Source organism: Callithrix jacchus, chromosome 20 (assembly GCF_049354715.1).
Source record: "Callithrix jacchus isolate 240 chromosome 20, calJac240_pri, whole genome shotgun sequence".
Taxonomy (NCBI): Eukaryota; Metazoa; Chordata; class Mammalia; order Primates; family Cebidae; genus Callithrix; species Callithrix jacchus.
Genome location: NC_133521.1, coordinates 29,932,092 through 29,944,351, shown reverse-complemented (window position 1 = coordinate 29,944,351; position 12,260 = coordinate 29,932,092). Strand labels below are relative to the sequence as shown.

Genomic DNA, 12,260 nt, shown 5'->3' with positions numbered 1-12,260 from the left:
GTGTACCTATGCAACTATCTTGCATGTTCTTCACATGTACCCCAAAACCTAAAATGCAATAAAATAAAAAATAATAAATAAATAAATAAAATAAAGAAAAAAAATCTTCAAAGTGTTAAGGGAAGGATAGCAAAAAATTTATATCCAGCTAAACAGCTAAACTAAGAGTCGAGAGTAAAGATGGACACACACCTCTCATTAGAACTATTAAAAGAGCTACTTCAACAATAAGAAAAACGCCCAGAGTGTCATACCTCTATTGGAAACACAGAAATTAAACAGATAAAAAATGACATTTCAACAACAAAAATGAATATATTTGAATAAATATACCTATATATGTTTTAAAAATACTAGAACTAGTTGTATGCCTGTAATCCTAGCTATGCAAGAAGCTGAGGTGGGAGGACTGCTTGAGCCCAGGGGTTTGAGACCAGCTTGGGCAACACAGTGAGACCCTATCTCAGAAATCAAAGCAAAACAAACCTAGAACTGTAACAAGCATACAGAAGAGAAACTGTATTCACTACTTCTTAAGTTTTCATAAAGGAGAGAAATCTTCTACCAGTTTATTCCTAGACACAAGCAACACACAATTTAAAATATCTATTTTTTGTTTGCTTTTGTTTTGGAGATAGGGTCTCATTTTTTCCACTTCCTGCTTAATGAATGTTTTTTAGTTTCAAAGACTTTTTTCAAGTCTTTCCTCCTTGGCATAGGCTGGAGTGTAGTGACACGATCTTGGCTCACTGCAGCCTTCATCTCCCGGGTTCAAGTGATTTTCCTGCCTCAGCCTCCCCAGTAGCTGGGACTACAGGAGAGCACCACAGCACCAGGCTAATATGTGTCATTTTGATAGAGAGGGGGTTTCACCATGTTGGCCAGGGTGGTCTCTAACTCCTGACCTCAGGTGATCCACCCATCTTAGCCTCCCAAAGTGCTGGGCTTACAGGTATTAGCCACCGTACCTGGCCCTTCTCCTGAAATCTTATTTCCAAAGTTAGTATATAAAAGGCCAAAGCCTCCACTTAATTCTGTTCAACCGCCCATTCTGGAAGGAGACAGCCACCTTGTGAAAAACAACACTCTTCTGAGGCTGCTGCAGGTGCCATGCATAGGTGCTTTGCGGACAGCCACAGATGAGCCCTCAGTTGACAGCCAGCGCCACCTGCTGACCTTGTGAGCAAATCATTTTTTGGAAATATAGCAGAGAAGCCCACAGATGAGTAGAGACCCAGTCGGGATGAACGAGCCCAAGGGAAAACTCCCCCGCCATGGCTTCACTCAATTTCTGACCCACAAAACCAGGAGAAAAGTAAAATGGTTGTTTCAATCCACTGAGCTTGGGGAGTAATTTGTTACACAACAATTGTAATTGGAGCAGATCTTGATAAAGAAACACACATTTCTTGCTGTTCTGGACATCCTCACTACTCAATCACGCAGATCCCCATCTGTGTGATGCGAGTCAAATCCCAGAACAAACAGCTTCATGTTTTTACCTTTAGGCATTTTAATGTAAGGACACAGTGTTTGGTTGATTTCGTTGTTTTGAGACAGGGTCTCTCTCTTGTCGCTGAGGCTGGAGCACAATGGCTCGATCTTGGCTCACTGCGACTTCCACTTCCCCAGTTCAAGCCATCCTTCTGACTCAGCCACCCAAGTAGTACAGGCGCACACCACCATGTCTGGCTAATTTTTGTACTTTTGGTGGAGATGGGGTTTTGCTATGTTGGCCAGGCTGGTCTCAAACTCCTAGCCTTAAGTGATTTGCCTGCCTCAGCCTCCCAAAATGCTAGGATTACAGGTGTAAGCCACCATGCCTGGCCAGGACATGGTGTTTGGGCCTCCTACAGCTTGAACCAGAAAACTGAAGGGAAGAAGAGTATCAGGTAGCAGAGGTATAGTCTCCTAGGCATATTCTCATCTTTAGCATTCAGGAGACACAGAAAGATACATGAATACCTAGAAAGATACAGAAGTAGATACACACATTATACTGTTCTCCTGGTCTGTCTGTGAATTTACCTGTATACCACATTGCTTTAATTATTTTGGTTTACTAGCATCTTTGTATTTTTTGAGATGGGGTTTTGCTCTGTTGCCCAGGCTGGAGTGCAGTGGCACAATCTTGCCTCACTGCAACTTCTGCCTCCCATATTCAAGTGATTCTCATGCCTCAGCCTCCTGAGTAGCTGAGATCCCAGGCATGCACCACCATGCCTGGCTAATTTTTTTAATTTTTAGTAGACACAGGATCTTGCCATGTTGGACAGGCTGGTCTTGAACTCCTGACCCTAAGTGATCCACTGGCCTCAGCCTCCCAAAGTGCTGGGATTGTAGGTGTGAGCCATGGTGCCTGGCCAGTTTACTCATATCTCTGACAATCAGTCGAAGGCTACAGCTCTCTCACACTTTCCTCTATGTTTATGTTTTGTCCTCGTATTTGCACCGTGGAAGTAGTGGCATCCTTTTTATATTCCACTGAGCGATTGTTTTATTCCTAGATATCTTAGTAAATTATTTATAAATGATTCTCTGGGTAAGCAGTTTCAGAAAATAATGGCAACACTTTTAAGTTTTATACTTGTCAGGCTTCTGATTTTTAAGATAATGGTTATACCATTTACAACCACAACAGTAATGCTAATGTATGCTTGAAATAATATATTAATAAAATAATTTGCATTAAAAACAATTCAATTAATAGTGAACATTTCAATTAATAGTGAACAATTAATAGTGAACATCAATATTCACTGTTAATAGTAATTTTCCAACAGTACCTAAAGGAAAAGAGCTCTCTCTTTGAAACTGGTATGAAGACCCGGTCAATCTCACAGTCTCCGAGGTCCACAGCCAGCCAGCAATTGCACAGGAAATGCCATTTCCTCTTAACTGCCATGTCACAGACAATTACTTGGGTGACATACCTATAGTAAAATGAAGACAGTCATGTTAGGGAGGTGGGCTCGAATCAGTTGTTTGTAGTAAGACGTAATATCGCACCATTAGTAACCATCCAAGTAAACGACCTGTCTCATTGCAAGGCAAGAACTAAGGACAGAAAGGAGAGTAGAGGCCGGACATGGTGGTGTGCGTCTGTAACTCCAGCACCTTGGGAAACGGAGGCAGGTGAATTGCTTGAGCTCAGCAGTGTTAGCCCAACTTGGGCAACATTGCAAAATCCCGTCTCTAAAATATATATAAAAATTAGCTGGGTATGGTGGTGTTCGCCTGTAGTCCTAAGCTACTTGGGAGGCTAAGGTGGAAGGATTATTTGAGCCCAGGAGATCAAGGCTGCAGTGAGTTGAAATTGCAACAATGCATTCCAGCTTGAGTGACAGAGTGAGACCCCACTAAAAATAAAGAAAGAAAGAAATTAGATCTTATATTTCCCTTCCCAACCTCTATTTTATTTATTTATTTATTTATTTGAGATGGAGTTTCGCTCGTTACCCAGGCTGGAGTGCAATGGTGTGATCTCGGCTTGCTACAACCTCCACCTCCTGGGTTCAGGCAATTCTCCTGCCTCAGCCTCCTGAGTAGCTGGGATTACAGGCATGTGCCACCATGCCCAGCTAATTTTTTGCATTTTTAGTAGAGACGAGGTTTCACTATGTTGACCAGGATGGTCTCGATCTCTTGACCTTGTGATCCACCCACCTCAGCCTCCCAAAGTGCTGGGATTACAAGATTGAACCACCTCACCCAGCCTGCCTTCCCAACTTCTAAGGGAGTTCATGTATCAGACACCAGACTTCAAACCTTTCTCACCTATATACTTTTTTTTTTTTTGAGACAGAGTCTCACCCTGTGGCCCAGGCTGGAGTGTAGTGGTACAATCTGGGCTCACTGCAACCTCTGCCTCCTGGGTTCAAGCAATTCTCCTGCCTACAGGCACATGCCACTACACCTGGCTAATTTTTTGTATTTTAGTAGACATGGGGTTTCACCACGTTAGCCAGGAGAATCTTGATCTCTTGACCTCGTGATCCACCGGCCTCGGCCTCCCAAAGTGCTGGGATGATAGGTGAGAGCCACTGTGCCCAATGTACATATACTTTTTATAACCTTTCTCTGTCCTGTATGTGACAGTGGTTTGCCACCTTTTCAAATATCCCATCTGCCTCTCTTTCATCATCCGGGGTATAAATGGGGCATAGTCTTTAATGTTTACATCGACGACTTCTCACTCTACTTAGTCTGGCCTCATTTTCACTTCACTGAGGCAAAGGCCCTGAGATTTCATCCTTTTCCCAGCCACAGTGTTTTATCACTAACTTTTCCACTAACTTCAGCCACTCACACACTTGTCCTCTGGGACACCTGACTGTTCAACCTATTGACTTCATCTCACTAGTCAGCAAACCTCCTGCTTCACCGTAATGATGCTATTTTCTCCAAGGGTCTGTGTTTAATGTCATGAAACCACTTAAATTGCTCGCGTGAAAATCTTCATTTTAGTTGAACGTTATTTTCTGTGTTGGGAATATAGACTCCTTTAAACCTAAGGTATTTCTGGGGACTGTCTCATTGAAGCAGTTTATGAAACAACAGGTGACTAAGCTGCATTGATTCAGCTAGACAGTGCATTTTATACATTTAAAGCTATGGTTTAAAAGCAAAGCATGGGCCAGGGTTGGTGACTTGTGCCTGCAATCCCAGCATTTTGGGAGCAGAGATGAGTGGATTGCTCATGCACAGGAATTCGAGACTAGTCTTGGCAACGTGGTGAAGCCCCATTTCCATAAAATACAAAAATCAGCCAGGCATGATGGTGCATGCCAGTGGGCCCAGCTACTTAGGAGGCTGAGGTGGGAGAATCACTTAAGCCTGGGAGACAGAGGTTGCAGTGAGCTGTGATCATGCCACTGCACTCCACCCTGGGTGACGGAGCCAGACCTTGTTTCAGAAAATAAGGGAAAAAAAGCTAAGTATAATAAAAGTAGAATAAAACACGATATAGAAGAAAATATTCATTTTCTAGTCCCAGGCTTTTTATGATCAATTGTAACTTTTATTCTCATATTCTTTCAAATGTAAGAAAAAGTACAGAGTCTAATGTGAGTGTTAGGAAAGTCACTATGATTACCAGAAAGATTATGGAAAAAAACTTTTGCTTAAAAAAAAAAAAAAAAAAAGAAAAAAAGAGTAGTAGTCTTTTGCTTTTCTGTGCTTTCCAAGTTGTCTGCATTAAAGCACAGATGTTACTTTTCCAATTAAAAAATAAAAACAGGTCAGGTGCAATGGCTCACACCTGCAATCCCAGCACTTTGGGAGGCCAAAATAGGATTGCTAGAGCCCAGGAATTTGAGACTGGCCTGGGTAACACAGGGAGACTCCATCTCTATAAAAAAAGAAAAATTAGCCTGGTGTGGTGGCATGCATCTGCAGTCCCAGCTCACTGGGGGCTGATGTGGGAGGATCATTTGAACCCAGGAGGTTGAAGCAGCAGCACGCCATGATCATGTCACTTCACTGTAGTCTGAACAACAGGGGAAGACCCTGCCTCAAAAATAAACAAAATAAACAAAAATAAGAAAAGAAAATCAAATGGAGACTAGAGAATGCCTTCAAAAGAGCTTTAAGTGCTGGGCACAATGACTCATGCCTGTAATCCCAGCACTCCGGGAGACTGAGGTGGATGGGTTGCTTGAGGCCAGGAGTTTGAGACCAGCCTGGCCAACGTGGTAAAACCCCACCTCTACTAAAAACACAACAACTAGCTGGGTGTGGTGGCACACACCTGTAGTCTCAGGTACTCGGGAGGCTGAGGCATGAGAATCGCTTCAACCTGGGAGGCAGAGGTTGCAGTGAGCTGAGATTGTACCACTGCACCCCAGCCTGGGTGACAGTGCAAGACTCTGTCTCAAACAAAACAAAACAAAACAAAAAGAGCCATGATACCTGATAGGAAGCTCTAGAGGTGACACATAACCCTGAGAATTTAACTGTAATGAATATTTATTGTTACAATATTAATTGTAATTATTAATTATAACAAGTGTTTATCAGTCCCTCTATAATCCTGGCATTGTACTAGCTGAGAATAGAATACTAATAAGACAGTATCTTTCTCTTTTCCTCCTCGGCTGTCTAAGGATAGGCCGCCATCATGAACGACACAGTAACTATCCACACTAGAAAGTTCATGACTAACCGACTACTTCAGAGGAAACCAATAGTCATTAATGTCCTTCACCCCGGGAAGGCAACAGCGCCTAAGACAGGAATTCGGGAAAAACTAACCAAAATGTACAAGACCACGCCGGATGTCATCTTTGTATTTGGATTCAGAACTCATTTTGGTGGTGGCAAGACAACTGGCTTTGGCATGATTTATGATTCCCTGGATTATGCAAAGAAAAATGAAAGCAAACACAGACTTGCAATACATGGCCTGAATGAGAAGAAAAAGACCTCAAGAAAGCAACGAAAGGAACGCAAGAACAGAATGAAGAAAGCCAGGGGGACTGCAAAGGCCAATGTTGGGGCTGGCAAAAAGCGAGCTGGAGATTGGATCACAGCCGAAGGAGTTAAGGTGCCGCAATGATGTTACCTGTGGCCGTTGTGGATTTTTCACGAGAAGCGTATTAATAAACTAAAAACTTTTGTGTGAAAAAAATAAAAAAGACAGTATCTTTATCCTTGAGGGGCATGAAATCACCGTGAGCTAAAAAAAATAGTATTTTTATTTTTATATAATCAAAGACTACATATAGAGTTACGATGGATATAAACCAGTGGTAAGAAATTGCGAGAAAAGTAGAAAATATTACATCAGTATAAATTTCATTGGGTGCTTTCTCTAAAAGAGTTAAATTTCAAAATTATTTTGCTATTATTACGAGATAACATCCATCATTAAAATTTGTCAACATACCTAAAAGTACACTGAAGAAAATTTTAAAAATTTATAATCCTACTACCTGGAGATAACTATAATAATTTATTATATATACTCTAGCTTTTTTCCTATACACAATCTTTACTTTTTACTTTTTTATTTTTTTTGAGACAGTCTTGCTCTGTTGCCAGGCTGGAGTGCAGTGGCACAATCTTGGCTGAATGCAACCTCCGTCTCCTGGGTTCAAGCAATTCTCCTGCCTCAGCCTCCTGAGTAGCTGGGACTGCGGGTGCGGGCCCCATGCCCAGATAATTTTTATATTTTTAGTAGAGATGGGGTTTCACCATGTTGGCCAGGGTGGTCTTGATCTCCTGCCCTTGTGATCCGCCAGCCTCAGCCTCCCAAAGTGCTGGGATTACAGGCGTGGGCAACTGCACCTGGCCTATTTTATTTTTTCGAGACAGAGTCTCAGTCTGTTGCCCAGGCTGGAGTGCAGTAGTGTGATCATGTCGCACTGCAGCCTCCACCACCGGGCTTAGTGATCCTCCCACCTCAGCCTCCTGGGTATCTCAACCTGCAGGCATGCAACACCATGCCCAGCTATATATATATATTTTTGTATTTTTTCCAGAAATGGGATTTTGACACATTGCCCAGGCTGGTCTTGAACTCCTGGGCTCAGGCAATCTGTCCTCCTCTGTCTCCCAAAGTGCTGGGATTATAGGCATGTGCCACTGTGCCTGGCCTGCATACTTTTTTTGAGATGGAGTCTTACCCTGTCCCCCAGGCTGGAGTGCACTGGCATGATCTCTGCTCACTGCAACCTCCACCTCTTGGGTTCAAACAATTCTCATGCCTCTGCCTCCCAAGTAGCTGGGATTATAGGCCCTTGCACCACACTCAGCTAATTTTTGTATTTTTAGTAGAGACAGGGTTTCACTATGTTGACCAGGCTGGTCTTGAACTCCTGACCTCAAGTGATCTGCCCGCTTCAGCCTCCCAAAGTGCTGGGATTACAGGTGTGAGCCACCACACCTGGCCTTTTGTGAGCATTTTAAATTTAAGCCATTCTGATGGGTGGCTCATACTCTGTCATTTTCATTTCCTGATGACTAAGCACGTTGCACATCTTTTCAAGCGCTTGCTATACATTATTCGCCTTTACAAATAAAACTGGAAGGATGGTTTACTAGCTGATTTGTGCATACTGGAACAGAACGGAAGCAGCAAGGAAGTTATTAGGCTCTATTGGCCCAGTGGCTGGTCTATCCAGCCTAGTGAAATAAATGTAATTTATTTTGCTAATAAATGTAAGCAGATTACATGCTCTTTACAGGTGGGCAACATTTAGCAACAGATTCTTTTGAGGGCCTGAGCCTTAAGACTTCCACTCCATTTTTCTTTTTTTCCCCAACTCCAAGGAATCAGTAATCTTCATTCTTAATTGTATCATCTACTTTCTCTAGCACCTCTCCTCATTCTGAGTGCAAGATGCTGAATCATTCAAACCTAACACATGTGAGGTTCAAGCACTTTATCATCATCTGTTTATTTCTCTAATTCCCCAGGCACATCTCACATGGTAAATCTATTCTTTCTCCTTAAGATCTTGACATTTTTCCCCCACCCCAAGACAGGGTCTTGCTGTTGCCCAGGCTAGTGGTGCAGACATGCTCACTGCAGCTTCAACCTCCTGGGCTCAAGTGATCCTCCCACTTCAGGCTCCTGAGTAGCTGAGATTATAGGTGCACACCACCACGCCTGGTGAATTTTTTTGATTTTTTTTTTTTGTAGAGGCAGGGTCTTCCTATGTTGCTCAGGCTGTTCTCAAACTCCTGGCCTCAAGTGATCCTCCTGCCTTGGCCTCCCAAAGTATTGGATTACAGGGGTGAACTGCTGCACCCTGCCCTTAAGCTCTTAAGTTTGACTATCAGTAGATAGTTGTTTATTAAAGTTAGTCTTTACGGATGTGTTTCATATTTAGAAATACTTTTAATTTGTGGCGCTTTCAGGCAACATTTCGTTGGTGTTATTTGCTGCATACAGTCATGGAATTTAATAAATAAAATGAGAGAAAACAAAGCATCTATTATTCTACCTTCCAAAAAATTGTATTGTTAATTTCTCATGCTTCATTCCAGGGCTTATTCTTTGTAGGTAGCTTGAGAACTTAAATATAACAGTCATTTGTTACTATTTGGCTCAAAGATTTACTGTTATTTATTGTGGTGATAAGCTTTCTTCTCTCTTAGATCCACAAAGAAACAGCAACAGTCAATGCGATACATGTGCTCACCAGGAAGGACTGAGGCCAGAATTGTCATGCCAGAGCCGAAGGCTGTGCAGTTCCCCTAGAGAGGAATGAGTGGTGAGAAGGAAGACATCCAGGCCCCCTCGTTCAAAGACTCTCTTCTGGGGGTCACAAAGGTGATGGGGTTCACTCCGTCCCTCTGATCCATAGAGGGTGATGACAACCTATAACGAGACAGGGAAAGGTAAAATATGGGGAGTTTTAACATGATTCTTTGGGTTTACCCATAAGGAGAAAGATGAAGACATAGAAAACTGTTTAGACTGTCTTTCAGATCTTAGACAAGCATAGAGAGCTCTTCATATGTACAGTCTTTCTTTCTGAGACAAAATCTTGGCCTGTCACCCAGACTGGAGTGCAGTGGTGCGGTCTCGGCTCACTGCAACCTCCACCTCCAGAGTTAAAGCAATTCTTATGCCTCCTCATCCTGTGTAGCTGGGATTACAGGCATGGGCCATCACCCTCATTTAACTTCTGCAGTTTAGTAGAGAAGGGGTTTTGCCACGTTGGCCAGGCTGGTTTCAAACTCCTGACCTCTGGGGACTTGCCTTCCTTGGCCTCCCAAAGTGTTGGAAGTGCAGGCAGGAGCCCCCGTGCCTGGCCCACATGTACAGTTTAGAACTATAAAATACCAATCTCTGATCTTTTTTTTTTTTTGAGATGGAGTCTCGCTGTGTCACCCAGGCTGGAATGCAGTGGCGTGATCTCAGCTCACTGCGAGCTCTGCTTACTGCAACTTCTGCCTACCGGGTTCAAGCTATTCTCCTGCCTCAGCCTCCTGAGTAGGTGAGATTACAAGCGCTCACCCCCATGCCCAGCTAATTTTTGTATTTTTTTTTTTTTAAGACAGGGTTTCACCATGTTGGTCAGGCTGGTCTTGAACTCCTGGCCTCAGGTGATCGCCCGCCTTGGCCTCTAAAGTGCTTGGATTACAAGCGTGAGCCACCGTGCCTGGCCAACTTTTGTATTTTCAGTAGAGATGAGGTTTCACCATGTTGATCAGGCTCGTCTCGAACTTCTGACCTCATAATCTGCCTGCCTCGGCCTCTCAAAGTTCTGGGATTACAGGCATGAGCCACCACGCCCAGCCTCTGATCTCTTTTAAAGTGCTATTGGTCGCCAGGATATCACCAACTCAGAGTGCACCTCATGTGGCAGAAGACACGACGCAATGAGGGAAGAAGATTTTTCTCATTAACCTTAGCTGTTGTAGCAGCTCTTCTTCTATATCCGGTGTAGACCTGAATGAGGTAGTGAAACTGAGCGCTGGGGTCATTATCAGCCAGGACGGTAACCTTCACCTGCAAGAAAAGCAGAACTAAGCAACATACCGGGCCTCAGCTTAGTATAGCTCCTGCCTCCAGCTGAGGAGCAAGAGGAGGCACTACCGCAGGTGTGGCAGCCCTAGAGAAAGCAGGGCGGACGTGTGGTCAGCAGACAGACACACCGGCAGACCTAAGCCACTAAAGTGGGGATGAGGCCTGAACCTCCTGGCCTGTGCCTCTCAAGTGAAATAGTCACAGAATCACCTGATCATGTCTTGGGCCCCTAAATCCTCCCACCTCCCTCCCACTCAGGTACGGTCACCACATAACAGAGAAAGCCCAGCTAAATTTGCATTTCAGACAAACTATGAATGATTTGGGACATGCTTACACTAAAAACATACTATTTGTTTAAAATGCAAATTTAACTAGGTAGCCTGAATTGGTGTTTACTGACACTGACAACCCTGAACTCAGGGCAACAAGAAATGAACACCTGGCGTATTCTAGAATTTCCAAGGGCAAGAAAACATAGGAAGAACATACACATGGAAAGAAGAGATGGTCAAAAAAAATTTTTTTTTTTGAGATGGAGTCTTGCTCGGTCGCCCAGGCTGGAGTGCAGTGGCGCAAGTGAACCAAGATTGTGCCATTGCAACCTCCGACTCCTGGGTTCAAGTGATTCTCCTGCCTCAGCCTCCCAAGTAGCTGGGATTACGGGTGCCTGCCACCACGCCCAGCTAATTTTTATATTTTTAGTAGAGATGGGGTTTCACCATGTTGGCCAGGATGGTCTCAATTTCTTGACCTCATGATGATCTGCCCACCTTGGCCTCTCAAAGTGCTGGGATTACAGGCGTGAGCCACTGTGCCCGGCCAAGGTTTTTGTTTTTATAAAGATTCCATATAGGTTTCTTGCATATTATAGTTACATTTTTATTTTTTTTTTTTAGACAGAGTCTTGCTATGTTGACCAGGCTAGAGTGAAGTGGTGTGTTCTTGGTTCACTGCAACATTTACCTCCCTGGTACAAGTGATCCCCCCATCACAGCCTCCTAAGTAGCTAGGATTACAGGTGCCACCATCACGCCTGGCTAATTTTTGTATTTTCAGTAGAGATGGGGTTTCACCATGTTGGCCAGGCTGGTCTTTAACTCTTGACTTCAAGTGATCCACCAGCCTTGGCCTCCCAAAGTGTTGGGATTACAGGCATGAGCCACTTTACCTAGCCAGTTACATTAAGTTATAATTTGACTTACATATAACTTACTTTCTTTTTTTGAGACATAGTCTCATTCTGTCAGCCAGGCTGGAGTGCAGTGGCACGATCTCGGCTCACTGCAACCTCCTTTTCCTGGGCTCAAGCAATTCTGCTGCCTCAGCCTCCCAAGTAGTTGGGATTACAGGCTTGTTCCACCACACCTGGCTAATTTTTCTATTTTTAGTAAAGACTAGGTTTCAGCATGTTGGCCACGCTGGTCTTTGAACTCCCGACCTCAGGTGATCCGCCTGACGTGGTCTCCCGAAGTGCTGGGATTACAGTTTTTGAGCCACTGTGCCCCGCCAACTTACATACAACTTTCATATCCAATGTATAAAGTAGGATAAAGTTGCATTTGACTGTAGTTAAGCTCTCTAGGTGTTTTCTTTTCCTTTTTTTTTTTTTGATTTTTTTTTGCTTTTTTTTGGAGACAAGGTCTCTGTTGCTCAGGCTGGAGTAAAGTGGCACAACAATAGCTCACTGCAGCCTCAAGCTCCTGGGCTCAAGTGATCTTCCCACCTCAGCTACCCAAGTAGCTGGGACTACAAGGATGCACCACCATGCCAGGCTAAT

At 43.7% G+C, this 12,260-nt stretch overlaps 1 protein-coding gene and 1 pseudogene across 2 annotated transcripts in view; one reads left to right on the top strand and one right to left on the bottom strand.

Annotated features, from left to right (window-relative positions):
- Positions 1–12,260, bottom strand: part of PKD1L3 (polycystin 1 like 3, transient receptor potential channel interacting) — a 92,219-nt gene that overhangs the window by 47,338 nt on the left and 32,621 nt on the right. For both annotated transcript variants that reach the window (XM_078357613.1, XM_078357612.1), the window contains exons 14-16: positions 10,361–10,462; positions 9,147–9,325; positions 2,787–2,933 (exon numbers count right to left, since the gene is read on the bottom strand). In XM_078357613.1, coding sequence (XP_078213739.1) covers positions 2,787–2,933; positions 9,147–9,325; positions 10,361–10,462 — 428 coding nt within the window. The remainder of the gene's footprint in view (positions 1–2,786; positions 2,934–9,146; positions 9,326–10,360; positions 10,463–12,260) is intronic.
- LOC108589314 (small ribosomal subunit protein eS24 pseudogene) lies at positions 6,080–6,563 on the top strand (annotated as a pseudogene).